The 26,005-nt window shown below is 49.1% G+C and overlaps 1 protein-coding gene across 3 annotated transcripts in view; it reads right to left on the bottom strand.

The window, feature by feature from the left end:
* Positions 1-26,005, bottom strand: part of NOD1 (nucleotide binding oligomerization domain containing 1) — a 63,591-nt gene that overhangs the window by 19,037 nt on the left and 18,549 nt on the right. The window contains exons 1-12 of one of the 3 annotated variants that reach the window (XM_032401852.1): positions 22,293-22,434; positions 21,846-21,981; positions 18,954-19,267; positions 17,671-17,845; positions 14,373-15,598; positions 13,774-14,276; positions 11,051-11,134; positions 8,850-8,933; positions 7,891-7,974; positions 4,557-4,640; positions 3,595-3,678; positions 523-606 (exon numbers count right to left, since the gene is read on the bottom strand). In XM_032401852.1, coding sequence (XP_032257743.1) covers positions 523-606; positions 3,595-3,678; positions 4,557-4,640; positions 7,891-7,974; positions 8,850-8,933; positions 11,051-11,134; positions 13,774-14,276; positions 14,373-15,598; positions 17,671-17,845; positions 18,954-19,154 — 2,609 coding nt within the window. In that variant the 5' untranslated portion in view covers positions 19,155-19,267; positions 21,846-21,981; positions 22,293-22,434. Of the gene's footprint in view, positions 1-522; positions 607-3,594; positions 3,679-4,556; positions 4,641-7,890; positions 7,975-8,849; positions 8,934-11,050; positions 11,135-13,773; positions 15,599-17,670; positions 17,846-18,953; positions 19,268-21,845; positions 21,982-22,292; positions 22,435-26,005 lie in introns of those variants that run through there. The other 2 variants (XM_032401850.1, XM_032401851.1) reach the window with 2 other exon arrangements.

The raw sequence follows: 26,005 nt of genomic DNA, 5'->3' as shown, positions 1-26,005 counted from the left end.
GACGGATGGACAGATTGTGGACGATTCACACAGAGGAATATTAGCCACACAGAGCCATGAGGTTCTGACACGTGCTAGAATGTCAATGAGCCTTGAAAACTCATGCCAGTGAAAGAATGCAGACAAAAAGTCACATGTTGTAGGATTCCATTTCTGTGAAATGCCTAGAATAGGCAAATCCATAGAGACAGTCGATCAGGGACTGGGGGAGAAAGACGGGGAGGCGCTGCTTAATGCATGGGGGTGTATTCCGGCTGGGGGCAGCAGGAAAGTAAAACCGATCTATAGTTAGATCGTGGTGCTGGTTGCACAACCTTGTGAATACACTAAAGACCACTGACCTGTACATTTTATTAAGATTTTATTTTTTTTAAGTAATCTCTACACCCAACATGGGGCCTGAACTCACAAGCCCAAGATCAAGAGTCACATGCTTTACCAACTGAGCCAGCCAGGCACCTCATCTCAAAAAATATGTTTTAAAAGGAGCACAGCCTGAAATTCTGAGGTTCTCTGAGTTACCATAAATGTTTCAACGTCTGGTTGACTTTCAACATCTCTGCCAGGCTCTCCGCCACTTCATCATTGAGTTCATTTTTGGTGAGCCTAGAAAAGAAAGGAAGTGTTTACTTAGGAGAGCCGTACCTGGCACACATTCTTAAATGGGTTCTCGGAAGTGGGATCCCAGCCCAGCTCTCTCCAGCTTAGGCTGCTAATCACTTGCTGAACTGAGCAAACAGCCAGGTCCCAATCCCAGCCTCTGAGCCCCACAGACAACAAAGGGGGATTCATTTCTCGTGCAAATCCTGTACCCAAGCTCCTACTTCTCAGCTCTGCTTCTCTGGCGGAGCCCAAGCTCCCTCCCCATCTTTGCTGGGGCCTCAGATCCCAGAGGAGACAGGGGCCAATGCCCGCTTCCCAGGCTTCTTCCAGCCCCCAAAGCCCCTTGAACGTCTCTGACAGCCTGTTACCGAAGTCAGTCGTAGGAAGACTTAGAGAAGCCTGTGAGCTACATGTTAAAATGTGCTCAATGCTCTGGTCTGAAGCCTGTCGTGAAGGACCCACGTTCAGGGACTCCAAGTTCAGGAGGTCTCTCAGCTGTTCTTAAAACCAGAAGTAATCTGGATAGAGCATAGAGGACTCTTAGCTCTGTAAATAGGATTGGACCCTGTTGTGCCAGTGGATGAAAGAATAAAGAAGAAGAATGAAACAGAATCTTAAAAAAATCATTCCTCAAAAGGCAATTTGGCAGCGTCTATCTGAACGTTAAACGTGTTGTACTTTGAGCCCACAGTAAGTACTTCAGTACTTTGCACACTGAGCCTGGAGTGTGCACACGTGTGCACACAAGGAGTAGTATCGGTCGTAATGTAAAGTGTGAACACCAGTAAATGTCAGCAGAGGCTACTGGGAAACTAAATTGCAAACATGCATTCAATGGGACGTTGTGCGGCCTTTGGAGGGAATGAGGTGGAGAGAATGAGGCAGAAGAACATGATATTTAGGAGAACTCAGGAGCCAGACATGCCCATGTGTGTCGCTCACCAGCAGGACAACCAGGGGGCAGGTGGTTTAACTTCTCTGGGCCTGAGTTCTCTCACCAGAGAAATAAAGGTGAACAGGCACAGTATAGACATTATGGGGTGGCTGTGAGGGTGAGGGAACACACATGAGGGGCTGAGAATAGGGGCGCCTGGGTGGCTCAGTCGGTTAAGCGTCCAACTCTTGATTTTGGCTCAGGTCATGATCTCAGGGTCGTGAGACTGAGCCCCATGCTGGACTCTGCACTGGGCGTGGAGCCTGCTAAAGATTCTCTCTCTCTCCCTCTGCCCCCCACCCTACTCACTCTCTCTCTCTCCCGCTCTCCAAAAAAAAAAAAAAGGTAAAAGGCAGAGTGCATGGCATACAGTCGGCACTCGAGAAATGTTCGGTACTAACATCGTTACTATCCATATAGAGCAGGGGTTCTCAACTGGGTGCTTTTCCCTCTAGGGGACATTTGTCCACATCTGGAGACAATTTTGATCATCCCAATTGGAGGGTACTGCTCGTGTCTAATGGGTAGATGCCCAGGATTCTGCTAAACACCCTATAATGAACAGGACAGCCCCTCACAAGAATGATTTGGACCAAAATGTCAACTGTGTTGAGACTGAGATACCCTGACATAAAAGGACATGTAAAATGTGGACAATACATGGTTAATATTTTTTTTTTAAGATTTATTTATTTTAGAGTGCACACGCACAGTGGGGAGAGGCAGAGGGAGAGAGAGAATCTTTTTTTTTTTTTTTTTTAAGATTTTATTTATTTGACAGAGAGCTTAACAACTGAGCTACCCAGGCGCCCTGGAGAGAGAGAATCTTGAGCAGACTCTGCACTGAGTGCGATCTCACGACCCTGAGATCATGACCTGAGCTGAAATCGAGTTGGACGCTTAACCAACTGAGCCACCCAGACGCCCCTTAAGATATTTTTTAAAAGCCACCTGCTGGGGTGCCTGGGTGGCTCAGTCGTTAAGCGTCTGCCTTCGGCTCAGGTCATGATCCCAGGGTCCTGGGATCGAGCCCCACATCAGGCTCCCTGCTCAGTGGGAAGCCTCTTCTCCCTCTCCCTCTCCTACTCCCCCTGCTTGTGTTCCTGCTCTCACTGTCTCTGTCAAATAAATAAATAAAATCTTAAAAAAATAAATAAAAGCCACTTGCTAAATGCTATTCTATTTTGTAAGAAGATGCTATTTCTATTATTCTAGAAGGCTAGAATATACATTCAAAGGCTAGAAGAAAAAGGTTGATCTGGAAAACATGAGGGAGGAAGTACTTTCACTTCCTACTTTTTGACTTCCTTACAGTTTTTTAAAAATATTTCAAAGTATTTTTAAAGATTTTTTTTTAGAGGAAAAGAATTAAAAATGCATTTACTGGCCAACAGGTCTAGTAGGAGAACTCTCAAAATGATGACATTGTCAATATTAACAAACTCAGCTGATATCTCAGGTGCCCTGAGTCCCTAATACAGTTCCCTCACCCGTAAGGAATTTATGATACAGGCAAGTAAATAAAATTCAAATAAATTAGAGTAAATGACAACCCCCCCCCCAAAAAAAAGCACGGTCAGAAGGCAACATACACTAAATTAGTACCCCTGGAGGACAGAGAGGGAGTGAGGAATGTGGGCTTCCAGTGACTGGTGAGCTGGACCACGAAGGGCCTGACTGTGATTACATGGAAGGCAACTTAAGAGGAGGAAGGGAGAAAAGTCTGAGCCAAGTGCACCAAAATTGGACTCTGCAAGGCCTATGTGAAGGTGCTCTGAGGATAATCCTGACAGAATGGCCAGCAGTCCTGAGGTCTGGGTTGGTAAAGAAGGCTAAGGTCAAGCCCATGCTCCTGGGGCCCACCTCCCCCTTCTGTACCTGTTTGTGCTTCTAGGAATGGCTGTTTTCTCTTCTAGGAGGAAATTCTCAACTCAACACTGAGGAAAGGCCTAGAGCCTTTTCAATTAAAAAGGTGGTTTTTCAGTTAAGATTCCAGGCTGTATGGTCTTTGGAATAATCCCTGAGACCCAAACTTTCAAAAGGACTCTGGTTATTACCAGAATATTCTCAGAGAGGTGTTGCACTGCAGGGCCTGTGCGAGGCTCTTCCCTCCTTCTGTGGAGATGCCGTTGAATGCAAGACTAGGAAGGAAAACATGTGGGGTCAATCATTAGAGACACGTCTACATTTGGGTTTGGCTTCAGCAACCGAAACACCCAGAAGATGCTGCCTGGAGGCGGCCCCTGCCCGAGGAGGAAGCTGACTTGAGGCAGGAAGCAGAAGTGCTCAGCCTGGCCAGCAGCGGTTCCAGTTCTGTTGCTCCAGGGCGCACGCTCCGAGCATGAGGACAGGCACAAGACCGCTCAAGGAGAGGCCAGACAGTAAATGGAACATCAGCGAGACCTGGTCGCAAGCAGATCAGGGGCTGGGAGGGCTCTGCTTCAGGTGGCTGACGTTTTCAAGGTGCCCATCAATAAGACCTGGAGAAGCGTCCTCTGTTCTCATGAAGAAGAAACTCTGCTGTTGCCCCCACTAACTTGGATTTCTTTTTCAGTGTTAGGAAGAACCCGGGCAATGGGGAGACAGCCGAGGCTCTGAGATTTGGCCAGAGGACTAAAAGAAGGCTAGGGAGGAGTAGGTCTTTACAGAGAGGAAGGTTCCCTTCTGTCTCAGCACTGTCCTGTGAGTGAGGAAGGGGCATCCCTTTCAGTGTTATCTGGACTTGAGAATTCCTCCCCACTCCCCCACTGCCAAGGAGCCTGGGGAGACCGCAGAGGGGCTGGCAAAGTCCCGGGTCTTGTTCCGGGTGGTGGTTACATATGACAAGTGGCCGAGCTGAACAGTAATGTGCTATGCTTCTTACATGTCCATAAAACTGTTTACGAAAGAAAAATCCCCCCCCCACATTAGGAAAGCCAACCACTCTCTTCCCCTTGGCTTCTCCCCTCGCAAACCCGGAGGCACACGGAGTGCCCAGGTTGGACCCCAGGGACAGCAGGTCTCAGAAAGCAGCAGGTACCTCAGGTTGGTCAGGCTGGGGTGGTTCCTCAGAGCCTCCGCGAAGGCCTTTGCTCCTTCATCGCCGATTCTGTTGCCCCACATCCTGAGGGCAGAGGCAAGACGGTGAACGGGAGCTCGTGCTCCCCCCTGACTTGCTGCCGGTGGCCACGCTTGGTTGTACACTCACAGGCAGAGGTCTTGGCTTTGTCCCTGGAGCCCCGGCCTGGGGAATATTCCCGCACCAGCCCCTTAGTGAAGCTGCTCTAGGCTTCAAATGCAAAGGGGAATGTAGGGATAAGAGCAGCAGAAGCCTTGGGAACAGAAGCCCATCGGGTAGATGCACCATGGGGTGCACGAAGATCACCGTGGGCTTTCAGAGAGCCGTCAGAGGGCCCGAGCACACGACTGTCGCAGAAACACCCCCTCCGCCGCCAAGGATGTGGGTTGGCAGCAACCTGAAAGGGAGCCTGTGGAGGCGCCAACTGCCAGCATCCATTTGACCCTCTGCAGGGCTCCGAGACATTCGTGAGGACACAGTCAGTCTTCCAAGAAGCAAAGATCAGGAAGCACCCTCGGAAACCTCACTGGCAATGCTGCTTTTAGGTGAAGAGGACCCTACTCCAGCGTGCTAGTGGGTTGTTGTGGTCTGGGGGGCTGGGCGGGGAGCTGCAATGACGAAGCCCCATACCCTCCCTCCCACAGTGGATAACCTGCAAGGCCCTGCGAGGCAGGATGCTGGGCTCTGGTGTTAACTGGATTTTTATCTGGATTTAAGATTATGTGAATTACATTATCTCTTGGAACTTAGTCTCCTCATCTATAAAATGGGGCTAATAAGAACATTCCCCCTAGAGTTATTGTGGGGATTAAGTTAGTTAATATATGCAGAGCACTTAGAATAGCGCCTGGCCTACAGCAAGCGACACCTATTTTTAATAGGCTGAGAGCACTGTGTGCCCGGCCCACACACAGCAGACCTGGGGCTGCCTGGGCAACGGGCTCTCACCGCACCAGCGACCCGCCACCATCCTCCTGGAGATGCTAGAGCCCTGCAATGAGTTCTCAGTGTTTTGCATAAAAAGTATGTGTATTCGAGGAGGATGTGGAGGAAGGGGAACCCTCTCACACTCTTGGTGGGAATGCAAACTGGTGCAGCCACTCTGGAAAACAGTATGGAGGGTCCTCAAAAAGTTAAAAATAGAACTACCCTGTGGTCCAGCAATTGCACTACTAGGTATTTATCCAAAGGATATAAAAATACTGATTCAAAGTGACACATGCACCCCAATGTTTATGGCAGCATTATCTACAATGGCCAAGCTACGGAGAGAGACCAAATGTCCATCGATGGATGAATGGATAAAGATGTGGTGTGTACACACACACACACACACACACACACACACACACACACACACAGTGGAGTATTACTCAGCCATCAAAAAGAATGAAATCTTGCCATTTGCAACAATGTGGATGGAGCTAATGAGTATAATGCTAAGTGAAATAAGTCAGAGAAAGATAAATACCATATGATTTCACTCACGTGTGGAATTTAAGAAACAAAACAAATGAACATGGGCGAGGGAGAGAGATAAACCATAAAACAGACTCTTAACTACAGAGAACAAACCTCAGTTTGCTGGAGGGAGGTGCGGGGGGCGGGGGGGGGGGGGATGAGCTAGATGGGGGATGGGCATTAAGGAGGGCACTTGTGATAAGCACTGGGTGTTGTAAATTCTACTCCTGAAACTAATACGCTATATGTTAACTAACTGGAATTTAAATAAAAAATTGAAACTACAAAAAAAACGTTATGTGTACTATACGGTTGAATGGTATCAAATTTTTAATAGAGTGGAAAACTACTTGTGGTATGAGATTAAATGAAAAAGAATAAAATTCTGTACATACAGTTTGACCTTTACTATACTCAAAAAAATAAAGCATGCACCTGCATGTGAGAGCAAGAAAGTTTAACTGACCTCAAATGTTGATAATATTTCTGAGATGATTTTTAGTATATTTTTCATATTTTTCATAAAATCAATTTCATAAAATTATGTTTTTTTTATAATATAAAAATTATAACAATATAAAAAGGTTGAAGAAGCCTCCAGAATCAAAATCACAATGAGATACCACTTCATACCTGTTAGGATGGTTACTACCAAAAGAACAGAGAATAACAAGTGTTGGCAAGGATGTGGACAATCCGGAACCCTTGTGCACTGCGGGCGCGCATGTAATGCGGTGTAGCTGCTGTGGGAAACACTGTGGCATTTCCTCAAAAACCTAAAAATAGAATTACCAGCTGATCCAACAACTCCACTTCTGGGTATATAGCCAAAAGAAATCCAAGAGATCTTTGTACACCCATGTTCCTAGCAGCACTACCCACGAAAGCCAAAATGCAGAAGGCGCCCAAGTGTCCACTGACAGACGAACGGACAAAATGTGGTGCATACATAGAGTGGACTGTTTGTTACTCAGCCTTAAAAGGAAGGAAATTCCAACACAAGCTACAGCGTGGATGAGCCTTGAGAACCCTGGGCCGAGTGAAGTAAGCCAGGCACAAAAACACAAATACTGTATGGTGCCACTTCTGTGAGGTACCTATGGGAGGCAAAGTCACAGGGACAGAAGTCGGAGGGTGGTGGGCGGGGGCCGGAGGGAAGGAGGACGGGAGTTACCGGGGAATGGGTAGAGAGAGCTTTTTTGCAAGATGAAAAGAATTATGGAGATGGACAGTGGTGATGGTTGCACAACGATAAGGATGCGTAATGCCCCTGAACTGTATCCCTACAGATGGTTAAGATGGTAACTTTTTATATGTATTTTACCACAGTTAAAAAAAAACTGAATTAAAAAGAAATGGCCTCAGCGCCTGGGTGGCTCAGTTGGTTAAGCATCTGCCTTCGGCTCAGGTCATGATCCCAGGGTCCTGGGATCGAGTCCCGCATCGGGCTCCCTGCTCCGCGGGGAGCTGCTTCTCCCTCTGCCTCTGCCTGCCCCTCCCCCTGCTTGTGCTCTCTCTGTCAAATAAATAAAATCTTTTAAAAAAAGAAAAAGAAAAAAGCCTCCAGGGAGTATAGAACATTGCCACGGTGAAGACCGCCTGCCTGTGGAAAGTTACCACATAGGCTAGAACGGCTCCCTCTGTTCGCTGGCGGTGAGAACAACGGACTTTTGCATGAATGAAGTAAGTGTGCACAAGGGAAGCCGCAGTCCGGCCCGGGACTTGGGTATATTTACGTCGGAGATCAGCAGTGGCGCGCTCGAACGCCGAGCAGCGTGTATCTCACACACTCACACTTGCATGCACACGCACACGCGCGTTCGCCTCCACTCACCCGATCTCAAAGATCGATTTGCTGTTCTTCACGGCCAGGGCGAGGCACTTTCCTCCTTCACTCGTTATTTTGTTCTCCCCCAGTCTGCAGAGAGAGCCGTGCACAGGTCAGCCCCCGGCGGGGGGGGGGGGGGGGGGGCCACTGTCAGCTCCTCGCCCCCCGCTCTCCTGGGACCTGCGGCGCCCATGCCCCCGGCTTCCTCGCAAGGAAGGCCCCACCACCCTAGAGAGAGCCATCAGAATCCTCTCCAGGACACTGGTCGCTGTCTCTGCCGAAACTTAGGGACCCAAGCTTTCCCGGGGCTTCTTTAAATGGCCTTCAGTGTGTCCCTCATTTCCCTCAGCAGACCCGGGAGGTTCCCGCCTCGGCTGCAAGTGGCCAAGGTGTGCGTTCTGTCACGTGGGCAGCAGCAGGGGCTCCTCGGAGCCCGGAGCTCGGTCACCTCTGGCAGAGCAAGTCTGGGACAGGGCCAACGATCCAGCTCTTCCTGGCAACCAGATGGGCGCCCTGTCTGAATGCTTGTGTCCCCCCAAAATCCATATGCTGAAACTCTAACCCCTCAGGTGATGGTATTAGGAGGCAGGGCCCTTGGAGGTGATTAGGTCATGAGGGCGGAACTGTCGTGAACGGGATCAGTGATTTATAAGAGCCCCCCTTCCCCCCGCCGAGCTCCCTTGCCTCCTTTTCCACCATGTGAGGACCCAGCAGAAAGGCCCCGTCGGTGAACCGAAGCCAGACCCTCCCCTGGCCCTGCGGAAACCCGAGCCTCCCCCTCAGGCCACGATTCCCCCATGCGGACAGCTTACCTTCCACACCAGGTCTCCTCACTTGACCAGTGTGGCTCTGGGCAAGCAGGCTTTAGGGCGAGTGCTCTTTATGGTGACGTTTATACCGTTTGCATAACGAAGGGGTGACCACAGGGGCTACTGAATGACCTGCCCCGCCTACCCCCCACTTACTTCAGGTGCGTGAGGCCTTTGCACTCGTCCAGGATTCTGGCGATGTACCTGGCGCCGACGTCAGTGATCTGGTTGTTGTACAGGCTTCGAGAGAGACCACAGCGTGAGACTTTAGGATCCCAACCTCAGCTTTTCTTTTTTTTTTAAGTATAGCTGACACAGTGTTACGTTAGGTGTACAACACAGTGAATCCACAAGTTTATAAGCTTTGCTATGTTCACTTCAAGTGTAGTCACCATCTGTCACCACAGGATGCTCTCACAGTATCACTGACCAGGGGCACCCTCCTACACTGTTGGGGGGAATGCAAGCTGCTGCAGCCACTCTGGAAAAGAGTAGGGAGGTTCCTCAAAAAAGTGGAAAATAGAGCTACCCTGTGACCCAGCAATTGCACTACTAGGTATTTACCCCAAAGATACAAATGTAGTGATCTGAAGGGGTACGTGCACCCCAATGTTTATAGCAGCAATGTCCACAATAGCCAAACTGTGGAAAGAGCCAAGATGTCCATCGACAGATGAATGGATAAAGAAGATGTGGTCTATATATACAATGGAATATTATGCAGCCATCACAAAATGAAATCTTGCCGTTTGCAACAACGTGGATGGAACTAGAGGGTGTTATGCTAAGCGAAGTAAGTCAGTCAGAGAAAGACAAGTGTCATATGATCTCACTAGTATGTGGAATTTAAGAAACTAAACAGAGAAGCATAGGGGAAGGGAGGGAAAAATAAAACAAGACAGAATCAGAGAGGGAGACAGTGTCATCTTAATGACGATTTTTTAAGTGGGTATGTGCTGGCTGCCGATTTCTAAGGTCTGGGCTGAAAGGAGAGAGGAAGGACACACGGAGAGCAGTTTGGGGCTCCGGGGTCTCGCAGGCCGGGTTCAGAGCCAGCTCTGCCACTGGCCCGGCCTCGGCTCAGCATCTGTAATAAGGAGCAGGAGTCACAGCTCCCCCACAGGGCATCAGGACAACGGCGGGCGATCACCCCAAGCCCGCGACGGGTGCTGTTCGATTCAGGTTACAAGCAGCATCTTGAGGGGAAAATGTTTGAGTGTTGGAACCTCCTCGCTGCTCCCTGTTAGTCATTTTAGCCCCGATACCAATTCAGCAAGAAGGCAGAGAGAAGCTGAAGGGGGTAACTAGACGGGTTTCAAGCGTTCCTCAGTCACACACAGCTCCCGAGCCGCTCCCAGGGCCTCGCTCCACCGCGCAGGGAGGGCAGGCCCGGGGGCTGACGACAGGCTGCAGCTCAGTCAGCAGAGGCCACCAGCGCTCACACTCCAACTCCCAGAGGCTCTGAAAACCCAAAGCTTTCCACAACCGTTCTGGCCCCTGATGTGGCGCCGTTCATGGTCTTTAGCCTAACTGCTTTGACTAGTCATACATTTTGCTGCAGAAATATTAAAGTAAAATATTAAAGTATTTAGCCACATTGATGTGGCTAAAATGTGAAATGCTTTTACTACCAAGTAACCTGTATAACAAACTACCCTGATTTTTTCAACCCTCCACCCCATTATTTAGGTGAAGCTGAAAGGGTGAGTGCCCTTGACCTCACTGGTCACATCACCACGATACAGCACGTACACTGAATTCTGATTGGTGTCTGGCCCTCAGGGCTCTGGATGAGAGATCATGGGCCATAGTGGTGAATCTAATGCGTAAACAGTATCCAGCATTTATGAAACATAGCCCCAGGGGCGCCTGGGTGGCTCGCTGGTTAAGCGTCCGACTCTTGATTTTGGCTCGGGTCATGATCTCAGGGTCCTGGGACTGAGCCCTGTGTCGGGCTCCACTCTCAGTGGGGAGTCTGCCTAAGATTCTCTCCCTCCCTCTGCCCCTCCCTCCACTCAGCTCAGTCTCTCTCAAATAAATAAATCTTAAAAAAAAAAAACCCATATCCCCAGCTATTCCCTCAGCAAATCCCAATCACCACCCGTCAAACGCTTGCCTATGTTAGGATCCCAATACACAAGTGAAAGCCTGCAGCTCTGCCGCATTTCCTGACTTGCTCAAAGAGCGGGCTGCTGGCCAAGTCAAGAGCAGGACCCAGGACTCCCGGCTCCCCGTCTGGGACCTTCCTGGTGCCTCGGCCACCATCCCAACCGTCCAGCGACCCACACGAATGGCAGTTCCCCACTCCTCTGTATTATTGCTACATCCCTGGCCTGGCGCTGTTCAGGAATACGTACCCTAAGAAGGTCAGAATTTTGTATTTGGTCAGCTCTTCATATAGCACCTTTACCCCGCTGTCAGTGATCTGGTTTACACTGAGTCTGAAACAAAACAGCAAGGAAAGTTACAAATCATGGCAGCTGCTCACTATGAAGCAGCATCAATGCCACAAGGACCCGGGAGCCTGTAGGTCCTGGAGTTTTCCCAGCTAGAAACACCCCCTGAGGGGGTGGCCAGAGCAGTCAGCCAAATAGCTCCTAAAAAGCCCAGTCGTCGTGGGGCCGACAGACCCACCCAGAACCTGCCAGTCAGCAGGCTACAACACAGCCCCGACCCAACAGGAGGGCTACGAGGGACACATAAGGACGCGCGAGGCCAGCCAGCTCTGACATCCATCATTTGTGGGTGGCCTCCGTGTCAGCCAGGCCCTCTTTGTGGTTCTCACTGCATAGCAGGGGCCGTGGGATTTGGAACTGCGTGGAGCTGCTTCTAGTGATGAAAAGCTGGATGAGGGAACGCTCCCCTGTCTTGCAAGTGGGGCCAGAGATAGTGGATGTCCTGCAAAAGGCAGAACACAGAGAACGGTCTCACCCACAATGCCGACAGCCTCCCCATCTGGAAGTCCCATCCACAGAGGGGGCAGGAAAAGAGAGCCTTCGGGATGATGGCAGTCTCCTGCACGAGGACCAGCCACTTGCTGGAATTGTTCTGCACAATCCCCATACTAACAGGATATTTTGATGTGGCTAAAATGTGAAATGCTTTTACTACCAAGTAACCTGTATAACAAACTACCCTGATTTTTTCAACCCTCCACCCCATTATTTAGGTGAGGCTGAAAGACACAGTAAGGCTCTGCGATGGATGAGAGTGAGGTATCAGGGGTGGGTGAGATAATAATCCAAGGGTCAGCAAACTTCTTCTCTAAAGGGCCAGAGAGCAAATATTTTAGGGTCTGCGGGCTGTGTGGTCTCTATTGCAACTACTTGACTCTGTAGTGTGAAGCAGCCGATGTGTAAACAAATGGGTGTGGCTGTGTTCCAATAAAACTTTATTTACAAACACAAGCCCTGGGCCAACGTGGGCCCACAAGCTGACCTCTGTAATAAGTCAAAGGCTGAACAAGTAAAAGTTTGATTTTCAGGCCACATCAAAATGATCAGGTCCGATGCTCAGGACCCCTCCTCCCATGGTGCCCACTTTGGTGCTGGGCACAGGGCGTACACACACTGCATGGCCACCTCAGGGTGGTAGAGGCTACTAGTCACATCCCGTATCTGTGCTTCCTTAGAAGTAGAGTCCCCCATTTCTTTAACTGGGCACATGGGATTAAGTTCTGCCCCATGAAATCTAAGCAGAAGTCTCATTAGCAATAGCTGAGAAGTCTTCTTAAAAGAATGAGGTGTGTCCTTCTTTGCCCTTTCTTCTTCCTGGTGGCTGGAATGTCAACTGAATGGCTGGAAATGAGCAGCCATCTTGGGCCAAGAGGTGGATATTGGTAGTGAGGGCAGCCCGGCCACCTGCAGAAGAGAGCCTGGGCTCCTGAGGGTCATGGAGGCACTATAGCAGCCCTGAACTGCCCTCCTCTGGACTTTTCCATGGGAGACAAGCTTGTAACCTATGTAAGCTTTCACTAACTCTCAGTCAAAATTAACCCTAACTGATGGTCTCAAGGAGCTCAAAATGCTTCTCTGGAGTTGCCCATTTCCTCCTGCTCTCTCCTTTACTGGTGTGGAGGAAAACGTCACCCGAGGACAGCTGCCTGGGGCAGGAGCACCACCTTGGTGTGCCCCATCTCGTGAGATGAGCATGGGGGGCCTGGAGTGTGAGCGCACCCCAGGCTGAGAGCACAGAGAGCAGGCCAGGGCAGCCTCGGACTCCCTGCACCCCACCATCCCCCACATAATGGACACTGTGGCACTGGTGTAACAGGCACCCAGGATCTATTCCAAATCCCCTCTGCTTCTCAGAAATGCATGAGCCAAGTTATGAGAACTGAAACCCTCGTAGAGATTTACAAGGTGTATTTTATAGAGGAAATGCTAACAGAAGAAAGCGGACTGGCCTCTCTTTCCTCTAAACCATCAAACAGGAAACCCCTCAAGAGTCAGCACTCTGTACTAGGATCCCTGGCAGCTCAGGGCTGCTGGCTTTGATCATGGAAAGTAACCGAGGCCGAAAAGCACACAGAGTCTGCTTTTTCTGCAATCACAAAAGCTCCCACGTGCCAGAAACCGTTCACGGGCCATCTCTGAGCCTCCCATGAATCTCAAAAGGTTGGTTCTTTATGATTCTGGCTCCATCGTGGCCCTGCCGTGTGCCCTCGAGAACATCTCTGTGCCTCCACTTCCTCGTTTGTCAAATGAAGATAAGAGTACCTACCACCTTATAGGGTGGAAGATTCAATCATGTAAAATCTGAAATGCACTTCACCCATTCTCAGTAAATGCTGGCTGTTACTACTGTAACTGCTAGGATACCAGCATCTCCCTTATCCAGATGAGAAATCAGAGAGGTTAAGCAACTCATTCAAGGACACCCAGCTGGGGCCTCCTGCCATGGAAGCTGTGCTCCTTGCCCTCTACCATCCTGAAACAGAATAGGTCCGGGTGTTCCAGGACCAGTGGTCATGAGTGCCAGGGTAAGTCAGGAGCTCGTACGCCTCGAGGCGCGTCCTGGTGTCTCCTGAGCCTGGCCCGCCCTGGCCCCACCGGCTACTCCCTGTGCCCAGCGTCCTCACCTGATGACGGTGAGGCGGCTGAAGCAGGGCTGCAGCTCCCGCACGCCGTAGTCGTTGAGATTGTTGTTGTCCAGGTCAAGGGCAAGCCGCCTGCGTAAGTGGTGCAGGACGAAGGAGAGGGCGCTGCAGTCGGCCGAGCACGCGTTGCAGTAGGTCAGCTTGAGGTAGTTGGCACAGATGCCCTTGGCCGCCAGCCGCCCCACCTTCTCGCTCTGGGTCTCGTAGATGCAGCGCAGCATCCAGAGGAAGGTGGGCATGGCCTGCACCTGGTTGAAGCCCCCCGACTGCACTCGGGGCAGGTTCTTCAGGTGGGCCTGCAGGCTAGCCAACAGGTGTGACCACAGGACCTTGCGCTTTCTCCGCAGGGCCGCGGCGGGCACCAGGTGCCGCAGGAGTTTCTGCTTGGCCTTGGACAACAGCCCGCACAGGAAGAGGTTAGTGAACTGAAAGTGATCCTTGTTCTTGAAGGGGTCCTCCCCCGCCAGGCCACTGCCCTTCAGGCACTGGAAGGGGAGAAAGGGGGGATAGCAGGACTCGGCTGCTGCCCCCCCAGGAGGTGCGCACTCCTGGAAGAAGCTGAGCAGCTGCTGAGTGCCCACCTTGTCGTCCACGACGAGAAAGAAGGCGGTAAAGAAGGCCTGGAGGGTGAGGTGGAAGAACTCATAGGAGGGCTGGTCGCCGCCCAGGCCCTGCTCCGGCACGGCCCGCAGGAAGCCCAGCTGCAGCTCCTGCTCCTGCATCTCGGCCGCCTGCACCTCCTCCGGGCCAAAGACAAAGAGGTTCTTCTCCATGCCCCAGTGGGCCACCTGCCCCAGCGAGTGCAGGGCGCCGCGGCCGGCGAGGAACGTCTCGGTCCGGCTGCGCGTGTTCCGCTGCACCAGGCTGGTGGGCTGAGTCCTGTTCAGGTGGACCTCGGTCACCAGCAGGAAGACATCGGTCAGGGTCACCGTGCAGTCGGGCAGCTGCGCAGAGCCGTCCCAAACACTGCCGAAGTGCTGGAAACAGCGGAAGATGATCCAGCAGAAGAGGGGCACGGCGCACAGGCTGCAGAGGTTGGGGTTGGCCTCCAGCTGGGCGAGCAGGCGCTCCCGCACCGCGCGGTCGGGGAACACCTTCCGCGTGTAGGCGCGCAGGTGGCTGGGCGCGAAGCCCCGCAGGAGCACCTTCTTGCGGAGGAGCTGACGCGGGATCTCGATGCCCGTGCGGGCCGTGAGCAGCTTGCCGGCCCCCTTGAGCAGCTTCCCGCTGAGCAGGTTGGCCAGCAGGAGCAGCGGGTGGGCGGGCTCCCAGGGCGAGCAGGTGTCTGGCGCGCTGCTCAGGTCGAAGTCCGAGTGCAGCTCGTCCAGGCCGTCGAAGGTGAAGAGGGCCGTCTGGGGGAAGCGCAGCAGGAAGGCGAACACCTCGTCGGGGTCCTGCTCCGGGTAGCAGTAATGCTTGAAGAGCAGGTCCCGCAGGCACAGCGTGTCGCCCTCCTTGAAGCAGCTGAACACGCGGCAGCGGAAGTGGAAGAAGAACTTGAACTCAGCGTCCAGCAGCCCCGCGGCCCACAGGTTCTGCAGCCGCTGCAGCAGCATGGACTTGCCCACGCCCGCGTCCCCGCAGATGAAGATGGTCTCGCCCTGCTCGCTGAGGACGCCGGTGCAGTGGTCCAGGAGGCAGGCCAGGCTGCCCAGCGGGCCCAGGCTCTCGTTCTGGAAGCCCACCAGCTCCAGGATGGTGTCGGTGTACGTCTCCTCCAGCAGCAGCTCCTCCTTCTGGGCGTAGCACAGCACAAACTTGGAGTCACGGCCCAGTTGCTGTCGCAGCTTCTCCGTGTACCTGCTCACTGGAGGGTGGGGGACGGAGGACAGCCAGGTCCCAGTGAAACGCTTTTTTAAGAAGTGTATGTATTTATTTAAGGTATCTCTACACCCAGCGTGGAGCTCCAACTCACCACCCCCGAGATCAAGGGCCGCGGGCTCCCAGGACTGAGCTGCCCAGGCGCTGGAAACTCGTATTGTTGTAGAAGAAATTGCCCTAACCTTTCTTTTGCTTATCACATGGCTCTGAAAACAACGGGAAGTCTCAAAACTAAATGCCAAAACTTTGAGCGAGAAGATACACCATTCGACATTAATCTGGATTACAAACGAGCTGTGCCAAAGCACAAAAAGAGAGTAAACTAAGATAGAAACTGCCTTGTTCAACGGCGCAGAGCACACAAGCGCCAGGCCCCCAGCCCACACCTGGGGGTCACTGACTTAGCACCTGCCCCCAGGGGAGCAGACAGGGTCACACGCTCACATGGGCCTGGAGCTCAGCAAACCTGAGCTAGAGGCGGGGCTTACACCAAGAGGGAGGTGGTCCTTCCCCAGACAAAAGGCTGTTCCGTAAATTCCTTTAAAATACTTTTGGGATTTTAATGTATGGGGATTAACATAACAATAAAAAATTTAAATAAAAAAAATTAAATAAAATACTTTTGGGATTTTAATTATAATTCAGTTAACAAAAATGAGACACACATGCCCATTTCCAAATTCATCTATAACCTCTTCCCTATCAACTCAGTCCAAGTTGGTTGTCTGCTTAAAATTTATGAATTTCTTACATCTCTTTAGTAAGGCATAATTTATATACCACAAATTCACATATTTTACAATAGGCATTGTGTACTACTCAATGACTTTTCGTAAATTTACAAAGTTATGCAAACATGACTACAATCCAGTTCTAAAACCTCTCCATCATAAGCCCACTTCTAGACAATCTCTGCCCCTGGCCCTAAGCAACTGCCAATCTGCTTTCTGTCTCTATTAATTTGCCTTTTCTAGACATTTCGTATAAATAGAATCACACAAGATGGAGTCTTTCATATCTGGCTTTGTAGAGTGATTTATTCTTTAAAAGCTACTGAAGTAGTTGGCTAAAGGAACCAGCGGAGACGTCTTTTTGAAAGAATGATCACGGGCAGGAACATTTTCCTTTGCTCCTGGAGAAGGAAGCAGAATGAACTGGGAAGGAGCAGGAAGAGTAAGCAGCTAACAGCGGCCACAGAAGAGCTGGGCCCTGACCCTGCTGGTTGGCCTGGTTTCCCCCAAACACCCCTGATGGTCTGGGACACTGTCCTCTGTTTCTGTGTTCAAGGTCACACTGGATTCTTTAAACATCAGAGTTGGGGACCTTGGTGCTGGCATTCTGCCAGCAAGTATCTCAAACTAGAGAGCACTCAGACATGGAAAGAAGGCTCCCCGGCGCCCAGACCAGATCATGGCCCCGATTACGTGCACTCATAGCAGCCTGAACTCCTCTCGTCCTGGTCACCACATGCCATCACACATTCCTGCGACCATTTACTATTGGGCCTCCCACACTGGCCTCTGAGCTCCCTGAGAGCCGGAACCATATCTGGTCTGCTCCCCATCGTACCCCTGGCATCCAGCACAATGTCTTGGCACATAGTGGGGACACCATCAATACTTGTTAAAATGAATCGATTAGCTAATGCAGTCCCACTGTGCTTGGGAAATCAGGACTGGCCACTAGGGGGGACAGAAGAACACTTCGCCTAGGATAAAATGTGGAAAGATTTTTAAAAGGAAAAAAATGCAACCTTGAATTTGTGCGACCATTAAAATGTCTATATGTGTCCGAATGGGAAGCAAGCAGGAAGTCAGAAGAGAGGCCCTTCCCACACCTTCACAGGCCTCTAAGTCAGACCAGCTACATGTGGTCAGTTCAGCCGCAGTCCCCCGGGCGGCACTTGGATGACGGGGAACATAGCACTGGGCCTGCTGCCTGAGGTGGAGGGCCACGGTGGGCCACACGTTCATGCCCTGCTGAGCCCACATGCCACAGCATTTCCAAACCCCAGGGCTTTGCTTGGCATCTGCAGTCCTCCCCAGGGCGGACTCATACCTGGGTCGGTGTTGACGACAACTTTGCTCTGAATGAGCTGTGAGGGGGAGAAGCCAGTCTCCGACAGCCAAGGCCTGAGATCCACATAAGCATCTGCGAGTCGCTGGAGCACGTAGAGGAAGAACTCGGACACCTCCTCGCCCTTGCTCTGTACCAGGTCCAGAATTTTGCGGACCTGGTGGTGGCATAAGCATGAGGGGTGGTGAGCTAGTGCTTGGGGAGTCCTCCTACCAGAAAGACTCACACGCAGGGCTCCAAGCTCCTATGACAGCCTGGAGCTTGACCGTCCACCCGGCAGTGTGAGATGCTACCTGTTCAAGGCCTAGAATCTGTGAAGGGGACCCCCCGTAGTAAGAAATTAAACCACACAGCTCTAAGAAGCCGGGAGGCTTCCCTGAACCTCAAAGTGAAAAGGTCAGACTCACAAACGAGAGCTGTGCCCACCCCTGGAATCCTCCCCATGTCTCCAGTCCGTCTTAAGCTCGCACTGCTGCTGGCTGGGAATGAGTGCTGCTGGGACAAAGTTACGGCACAGGTGGAATGAGGCGGGTGCTGGGCCACACAGCAAGGGGCTCACAGGGCCCCATCTAAGTTATACCCTAAAAAAGGCTTTTCGTATTATTAAAAATGCAGGGGGGGGGGAATCACACAAGTCAGCTACTGTGCCCCCCCCCCACCGCCAGAAACCCTCTGGTTTCCCCGGAGCCTGGCAGGATCCCATTATAAACAAGTTCTGTCACCCCTCCAACCAAAGAGGTTTGGGTCTTGCCAATTCTATTTTTCAGGAGAGGACACAAAGCTGAAAGGAAATTAAGGGCTGTTAGGACTTCCCACAGTGGAGTGTGGAAAAGTCTTCACTGTGGACCCAGCCTGGGATGTGTTTGCTCCTAACGTGGAGGAAGGCCATTCTCTGGAGTCTCACCCAGCGATGAGCAGCTGAGGTTAAAGGCACTAAATGAACATCACTGCTAGTGTTCGACGGTCATTTCCTTTTTCCCTCCTCCCAGTCAAAAGTGGATTGAAAACAACTGGTTTGGAAAGCAATATACATAGCAAGGAGGGCAGCGAGGTAAGCGGAGTCTGCTCTCCCCACGAACACAGAAGTAAAATACGTAATTGTGTCATAAGCTGATAACCCAAGTGTTTCTGTCCTATAAATGACCCCAATGGGAAATCCCGCCAATGTGCCAAATGCCCAGAGGTCCTCATTCAGGTCACCGGGACAAGCCCCTTCCGGCGACCGAGACACACAGCCCGTCAAGGCCAGCCCCTGTCACCAGCACCTTGTCGGGCTGCGTGGGGCAGGCACACACGATCTCCGCATCTTCAGAAGAGAAGTAGTCGTTCTTCAGCAAGTTGTCCACCAGACACTGAGTGTTGCGGATGTGAGTGACCAGAAGTTCCCGGTTGATTTTCAACAATTTAACATGGGAGTGAGACTCTGATGGGATTATCCCCATCTCACTGTGTCCCTGCTTTTCCATGGCTAAAGGAGCAAGCGACTACTTTGCCCAAATTCATCTTTGGCTACATGTGTCTTCCTGGCAGAAGGGCAATCAGGATCCAGGGCGCCCGCCTCTCTCTCTCAGTGCCGCCCCTGAAGAGACAAACGAAAACGCCAATGAAGCAAAAGCAATGGGAAATATCCCTCCCCTTCTCTTTGGTCCTGGAATTTCTGTACTTCAAGCAGGAGGAGTTATGCTTAAGATGGTGATCTGAGGGGCGCCGGCACGGCTCAGTCAGTTAAGCATGTGACTCTTCACTTTGGCTAGGTCATGATCTCACAATGGTGAGATCGAGCCCCACTTCGGGCTCTGCGCTTGCAATAGAGTCTGCTTGAGATTCTCCCTCTCCCTCTGCCCCTCCTCCCTCTCGAAAAAATAAATTTAAAAAAAGATGGTGATCTGAGAAAAAATCATAACTGAACTGTTTCCGCTTGTGGGTTACATGCCTAGGGAGGGTGACCAGAGGTAGACAACCTTTTGTATAGCAAAACTTCTTATCTTTTAAATAATAATAATAATAAAAAAGTGTGCCTCAATCCCAGCCTGGGATAGAGATAAAAGGTATATTATTTTCCATAAAAAGGAAGGGGGAGCATTCAGAATTGGGAGCAGAGGAACCATGATTGGTTGTGGGGGGCGTTGAGGGTTGGTGGGAGAGAGGGTCTGAGCCCAAAACGGCCCAAGGAGGGAGACAGCCAGCATGAAGTCTGTGGCAGCCAGAGCCCAGGGACCTGGGAACAGGGATGCTGCCCTCACTCTTGCCCGTTCCGGGTTGTTCTGTAGCCCCGCTGGACCACTGCTCCAGAGATCCTCACACCTCCAGCCAAGTCTGCCATATACCAAGCACCTTGGGGAACGAAGGAGGAACAATGGCCATGTGTGGAGTGAAGCGGGGCAGAGGGAGGGCAGGAGGGAAGGGGACGTGGACTTCCAAGTGGCAGATGACCACGAAAAGCCATCTCCCTGGAAATCCTTGAAAACCTCGTGTACCTGCTGAACTTCCTGTCTGGGTAGAAACGGGGACCCAAGCCCTTTTATTTGGGTATTAAAAACTCATTTGGGTTCATCTGCCCTACCCCCAAATTGCACTGATTCCCTTTCTTGTCCCGAAGGATTCTTCCACCACTTCTCCACTCATCCTTGTATATATAAATTGGGTCACTATCTTGGAAGTAGAAGGCCCTGAACAGGCCACTTAGTGCCTCACCGAGGTAGGAAAACTCACGTTCCAGAGAGATAGTGCTTAAACTTTTTCGTTGAGCCCCACCGCCCCCAAAATGATAGACTTCTAAACCCTGTCAATGTCTTTACTGTAGCTCTTACAAGCCCACATCCGTTAACAGTCAAGTCCGGCGGTTCTGGATCTCCGCCCCCAAGTCACACATGAGTCTCCTGGTCTTTACACACATCCATTTTTCCTTCTTTTATCTATCAATTTCCTAAACTTTGCAAGCCTTACAGAGATTTCTTAATGGGACCCCACGCAATAACTTCCCTTTTATAACCTGAGTGACTGAGCAAGAGATAATACAATTTAACACTCTAAGCCGTGGGAGGGCGGGACATCCTTACCGAAAAGAACTTTCAGGGATGGAAACGACTGGTTAGTTACTACTGCACTAGATGTATACTTGTCTCTTAGATGTTAATTCAGCCTTTTCCACCATGGTCAACTGTATGACCTATTTTAGGATCCACAGCTTTAGAAAACTGGTTCCCTGAAGGGATACCGGTGGGTAATATTAAATTAAATTAGGGGTTAATGATACTTTTTTAAGTTTCTGGCATTATTCTTTGAAGTAAATCAAAACACTTTAAAACAACTTTCTCTTCTGAAATCTTCAATTTTCAATTTCTTTCCAGAATCTGCAAAATCAAAAAAAAAAAAAAAAAAAAAGGACAGGTTTCTTCGAAAATACTATTGTAATGAATGGTGAATGAACAAATGAAATTGATGACGGGATAGTTTTAAATCCAGAACTCTAGGACATTGAAGTCTTCTCTGTACCTTCTTCCTTCAGGACAATGTTTTCTAAACGTCATTCGGGTAACATATTCACTTATATATATATATTTTTGGTCATAATTGAGTCCTACCTATACTTTATTTGCTTAACTTTGTGCTTTAGATGGACTGTTTTATTTATTTTTTTGCTTTTCATTTGTTTTAGTTCTAGTATAGTTAACACACAGTGTTATATTCTCTTCAGGTGGACACTCTAGTGATTCCCCTGTGCTCATCACAGCAAGTACACTCCTTAATCCCCATAAATTGACTATTTCAAAACTCAGATTAATTTTAAAGGAAATATTATATCACCATTATAAATGAAAACTATCATTTTCAATAAATAGAAAGTAACACAAAAATAAATTCGCTGGAAATAAAACTATGCTATTGTATTCCACCTCAACAGTCCTGCATGGGAAGATCCGAGGTCTGAGGCCTGTTTGCTCGCAGGAGCATTTGAGGGTGTTACAGACATAATAGCACAAAAGTGAGACTTTCTTTGCACTGATCCTTCATCTGCGAGAACCGGAAAGAGAGCTGCCTGCCTACTTCCTGAGTCAGCGTTGGGCAGGCGTAGCTGCCGTGACGGAAGAAGGCTGGGAATGGGTGTTACATTTCATCTGTTCAAACCTAGTCCACGTCCGTCCTGTTTTACTCACAGCTCTTGTCTCTTCCGAGCCTGTGATTCGCACAAAATCAGTGATTTCGCCTCTCAGCCTGCCCGTGGTAAGCCCGCAGACATCTCCTCCTCTTGCTATCCAAGGCAGAAACTTCCATCCCCTGATTTACGGCCACCTAAGCAAAGCAACAAATCCCATGTCAGCCAGCTAGTAAGGAGGCTGTTGTTCTACAATTTCCAAAGCCCCGGTTGGTTGAGATTTAATCAGATTTGCGGAATTAGCTCAATTCAGCGGGAACTTAAGGTGTGGATGGTGGAAGAGGAAAGAGAAGGCTGAACCTGGCCTGGTAAACAGAATCCAAGGGTAGACCAAATCTATATCCCAGGGCACTGTAGAGAAATTCACTTCATGGGCATCTGGTAACCGAAATACCAAACAGAACCAGGGATCTCCTGGCCCTCACAGGGGATCCATTACAGTCTTCACCTGGTAAAAGGTGGGTCTGGCTAGTGAAGATGGTCAAGTTGTCACGTCCAGGCACACAGGAAGAGCAAGGTTGGGCCAGAGTCAGGTTTAGTGAGCTGGACCTGCTCCAGTGGCTGGAGCTCCCCCGCGGCAGTGGTGTACAGCAGAGAGGACTGAAGGTGGAGATCCTGGTGAGGAAAGGCCAGGAAACAACCAAACAAACCCCATTAAGCCAATGGAGATGGCCAGAAAACAAGACCCATCGCAGAATAAAAGAGGAAGATGAAGCAGAGATATGAAGCAGAAAAGGTCAGGGGAGGGCTGGTCTACCACCTAAAGCCATCTCTTCAGACAAAGGCAAGTGGGGGTAGAGCCTATCGGTGGGCAGGGAGCCCCTTGGGAGCTGAGGGGTTAGATGGCACCCCCAACCCCTCCTCTTCTTCCGGCTTTCTGATCTGCCCTCAGAGAGGTTTAGTTCCCAGGTAACCGAATCCCAGGGTCAATCCACCATCTTAGGCTCCTTGTGGAGATCTGTGCCTAGGTCCCATCTTGCAATATGATCTTCCGAACTAAATATAAAGTCTGCAGAGCCTCCAAAAAAGGCTCAGGGAAGCTTCTCTGAAGAAAACAAAACAAGAGGGCAGGCATTCAAAGGAAAAAAGAAGTAGAGACAGGAGAAAGAAACTCTGTAAGACTATAGAACAGACTGTTGAATAAAAATAAAACTCAAGCCATGTGTGTAATCTAAGATTTTCTAGTAGCCACAGTAATAAAAGTAAAGAGAAATGAAATTAATTTTCATAATGCTTTAACCCAAAATATTAAATATCTTATTTCAATATGTAATCAACATAGAATTAAATGAAATGTCTTGGGGCGCCTGGGTGGCTCAGCTGGTTAAGCAACTGCCTTCGGCTCAGGTCACGATCCTGGAGTCCCGGGATCGAGTCCCGTATCGGGCTCCCTGCTCATCGGGGAGTCTGCTTCTCCCTCTGACCTTCCCCCCTCTCCTGCTCTCTTTCTCTCTCATTCTCTGTCTCAAATAATAAATAAAAATAAAATAAATAAATAAATGAAATGTCTTACATTCATTTTTTTCATACCAAGGCTCTGACATCCAGTGTGCATTTCACACTTACAGCACCTCTCAAACTGGACCAGCCACACGTCAGGTGCTCTAGAGCCACCTGCGGCCAGTGGCCGCTGCGCTGGATGGTGTAGCCCCAGAGCAACAACTAGAAGCCGGGGCAGGAAGACATCGCAGCTCCTGCCCCGTCCCCACCGCCATCTAAAAGACTGACGCCAGGAAGGACTCTGAATTGGCTTTTCAGATTAATTTCTCAGAAAGTCACTGAGGCAGGTAGTTAAAGAGGTGAGATCACGGACAGTTCTGTGAACTCAGAAAGGAAAGAAGTATGGCACCTACTGGTCTATAGTCAGCATACAATTCCTTTCAACTATTAGATAACAAATTCAAACTTTGCATGCGGAAAAGACTAAAAGTAAGAACAATTTTTTGTCAAAGCATTTTTGTCAAGAATGCTATTGATAGTATAGTGAGACAGGGACTTTCGGACACCGTGGGTAGGAATGTATCCTGGTGGAGACCATCTGGGAACCCATTTAATAGTATGTATCAAGAGCCTGTGAAAAGTTCGATTTAGTAACTTCTCATTCTAGAAATCTGCCTTCTGCAAATATTTCCTGTTCTAGAAATCTGCCGTCTGAAAAGATTCAGAGGTTCTGACAATTTTGTGCTTGATTTTTTTTTATTTTTTATTTATTTATTTATTTTTTAAAGATTTTATTTACTTTTTATTTATTTGAGAGAGAGAGAGAAACAGCATGAGGGGCAAGAGGGTCAGAGGGAGAAGCAGGCTCCCCACTGAGCCGGGAACCCGATGTGGGACTCGATCCCAGGACCCCGGGAACATGACCTGAGTTGAAGGCAGTCGCTTAACCAACTGAGCCACCAGGCGCCCTGACTTTTTTTTAAACAAGTTTCTTCTACTTCTCGCTGTGATACAGTAGCTTGTGACGCCCACAGAGGCCAACTGTAGGCGAACTGATCAACAAATTGGGGTACGTTCGTACAGTAGAGCACTATTCAGTAGGAAGTATGAATGAAATACAACATGAATATCACGGCTATTACGCTGCATGAGAGAAACCAGACTCAAAAGAGTATATAATATATGATTCCATTCTAGAAATCTGACCCTGAAATCAGAGCAGTGGTTTCCCGGGGGAGGGGGGTGGGAAGACAGGAGAAACTGACTGCATAGAGAAATTTCTGGGGAGATAGAAATACCCTTTATCTTGACTGAAGCGCTATATATAGGTCACATATATGTGTGTATGTGTACAGAAATGAGTTTTTCAGGTAGAAGAAAAATGATCCTAAGACAAAAAATGAGAGCAACAGAAAGGTTAATGTGAGTAAATAGAAATGTGTATTGACTGAAGAAAACAATACTAATTAATATCTTGGGGAGTTTAAAATATATACAGAATTAGGGGCGCCTGGGTGGCTCAGTCGTTAAGCGTCTGTCTTCGGCTCAGGTCACGATCCCGGGGTCCTGGGATCGAGCCCCACATCGGGCTCCCTGCTCAGCGGGAAGCCTGCTTCTCCCTCTCCCATTCCCTCTGCTTGTGTTCCTTCTCTTGCTGTCTCTCTGTCAAATAAATAAATAAAATCTTTAAAAAAAAATATATATATATACAGAATTAGCATGTGTAACAATAACAACACAAACGTTGGAGGGGAATAAATGGACTTAAGGTGTTCTAAGGTCAAAGCACTTTCTGGTACTAGGCAAAAATATGACTTTATGTTTTTTTAAGTAAGCTCTATGCCCAACATGGGACTTGAACCCACAAACCCGAGATTAAAATTCACATGCTCCAGTGACTGAGCCAGCCGGTTGCCCCGGTATTACTTTGTTTCAGACAGTAATAATTCAAAGATCAGATTATTGTCTCTAAGATTGCCACTAAAAGAATAGTAAAAGAAATATATACAAGACAATAGAAGGAGGAAATGGAATAATAAATACACTTAATTCTAAAAGAAGACAAGGAGATAAAAAGGTAAAAAAAAAAAAAATAGCCAAGACAAATAGAAACCAAACAGATATAAATCCAAATGTATTAATAATTCCATTACATTACATGTAAATGTAGTAAATACACCAATTATAAAACTTGGCTTGGCAGACTTGATAGAAAAAAACTACATGCTGCCTAAAGAGACACATCTTAAATAAAATGATGGGGTTTAATTCATTCATTCATTTCCCCAAACAGGAAAAGAAATACGAGGTATACCCTCACCAAAAAAGAGCTGGCATAGCTATATTAAAAATAAAGAATTTAAGGGAAGAAATGTTACTAGAGATAGAAAAACATTTCATAATGATAAAATGATCAATTCTAAAGGACGATACAAATATTTTCATTTGTATGTACCTAGTAACATTTTCAAAATAATAAAGCAAAAATTGACAATCATAAGAGACCTAGACAAATCCACAATCACAATGGTGCACTTTAATACACGCCTCAGAGTAACTGAAAGAACAAAAAGAACTAAAAATCAGCAAAGAGTAAGAATATGGAGAATCTGAGCAGAATAACAAATCTCCTGACATCTATAGAACACGCACCCAACAGCAACAGAATGCTTAGCCTTTTAACTGCACGTGTAATATTCGTCAAAGCTGACATAAAGCAAG

The sequence above is a fragment of the Phoca vitulina genome, unplaced genomic scaffold (genome assembly GCF_004348235.1).
Source record: "Phoca vitulina isolate PV1807 unplaced genomic scaffold, GSC_HSeal_1.0 scaffold4, whole genome shotgun sequence".
Lineage (NCBI taxonomy): Eukaryota > Metazoa > Chordata > Mammalia > Carnivora > Phocidae > Phoca > Phoca vitulina.
This window is presented reverse-complemented; position numbering and strand designations above follow the sequence as displayed.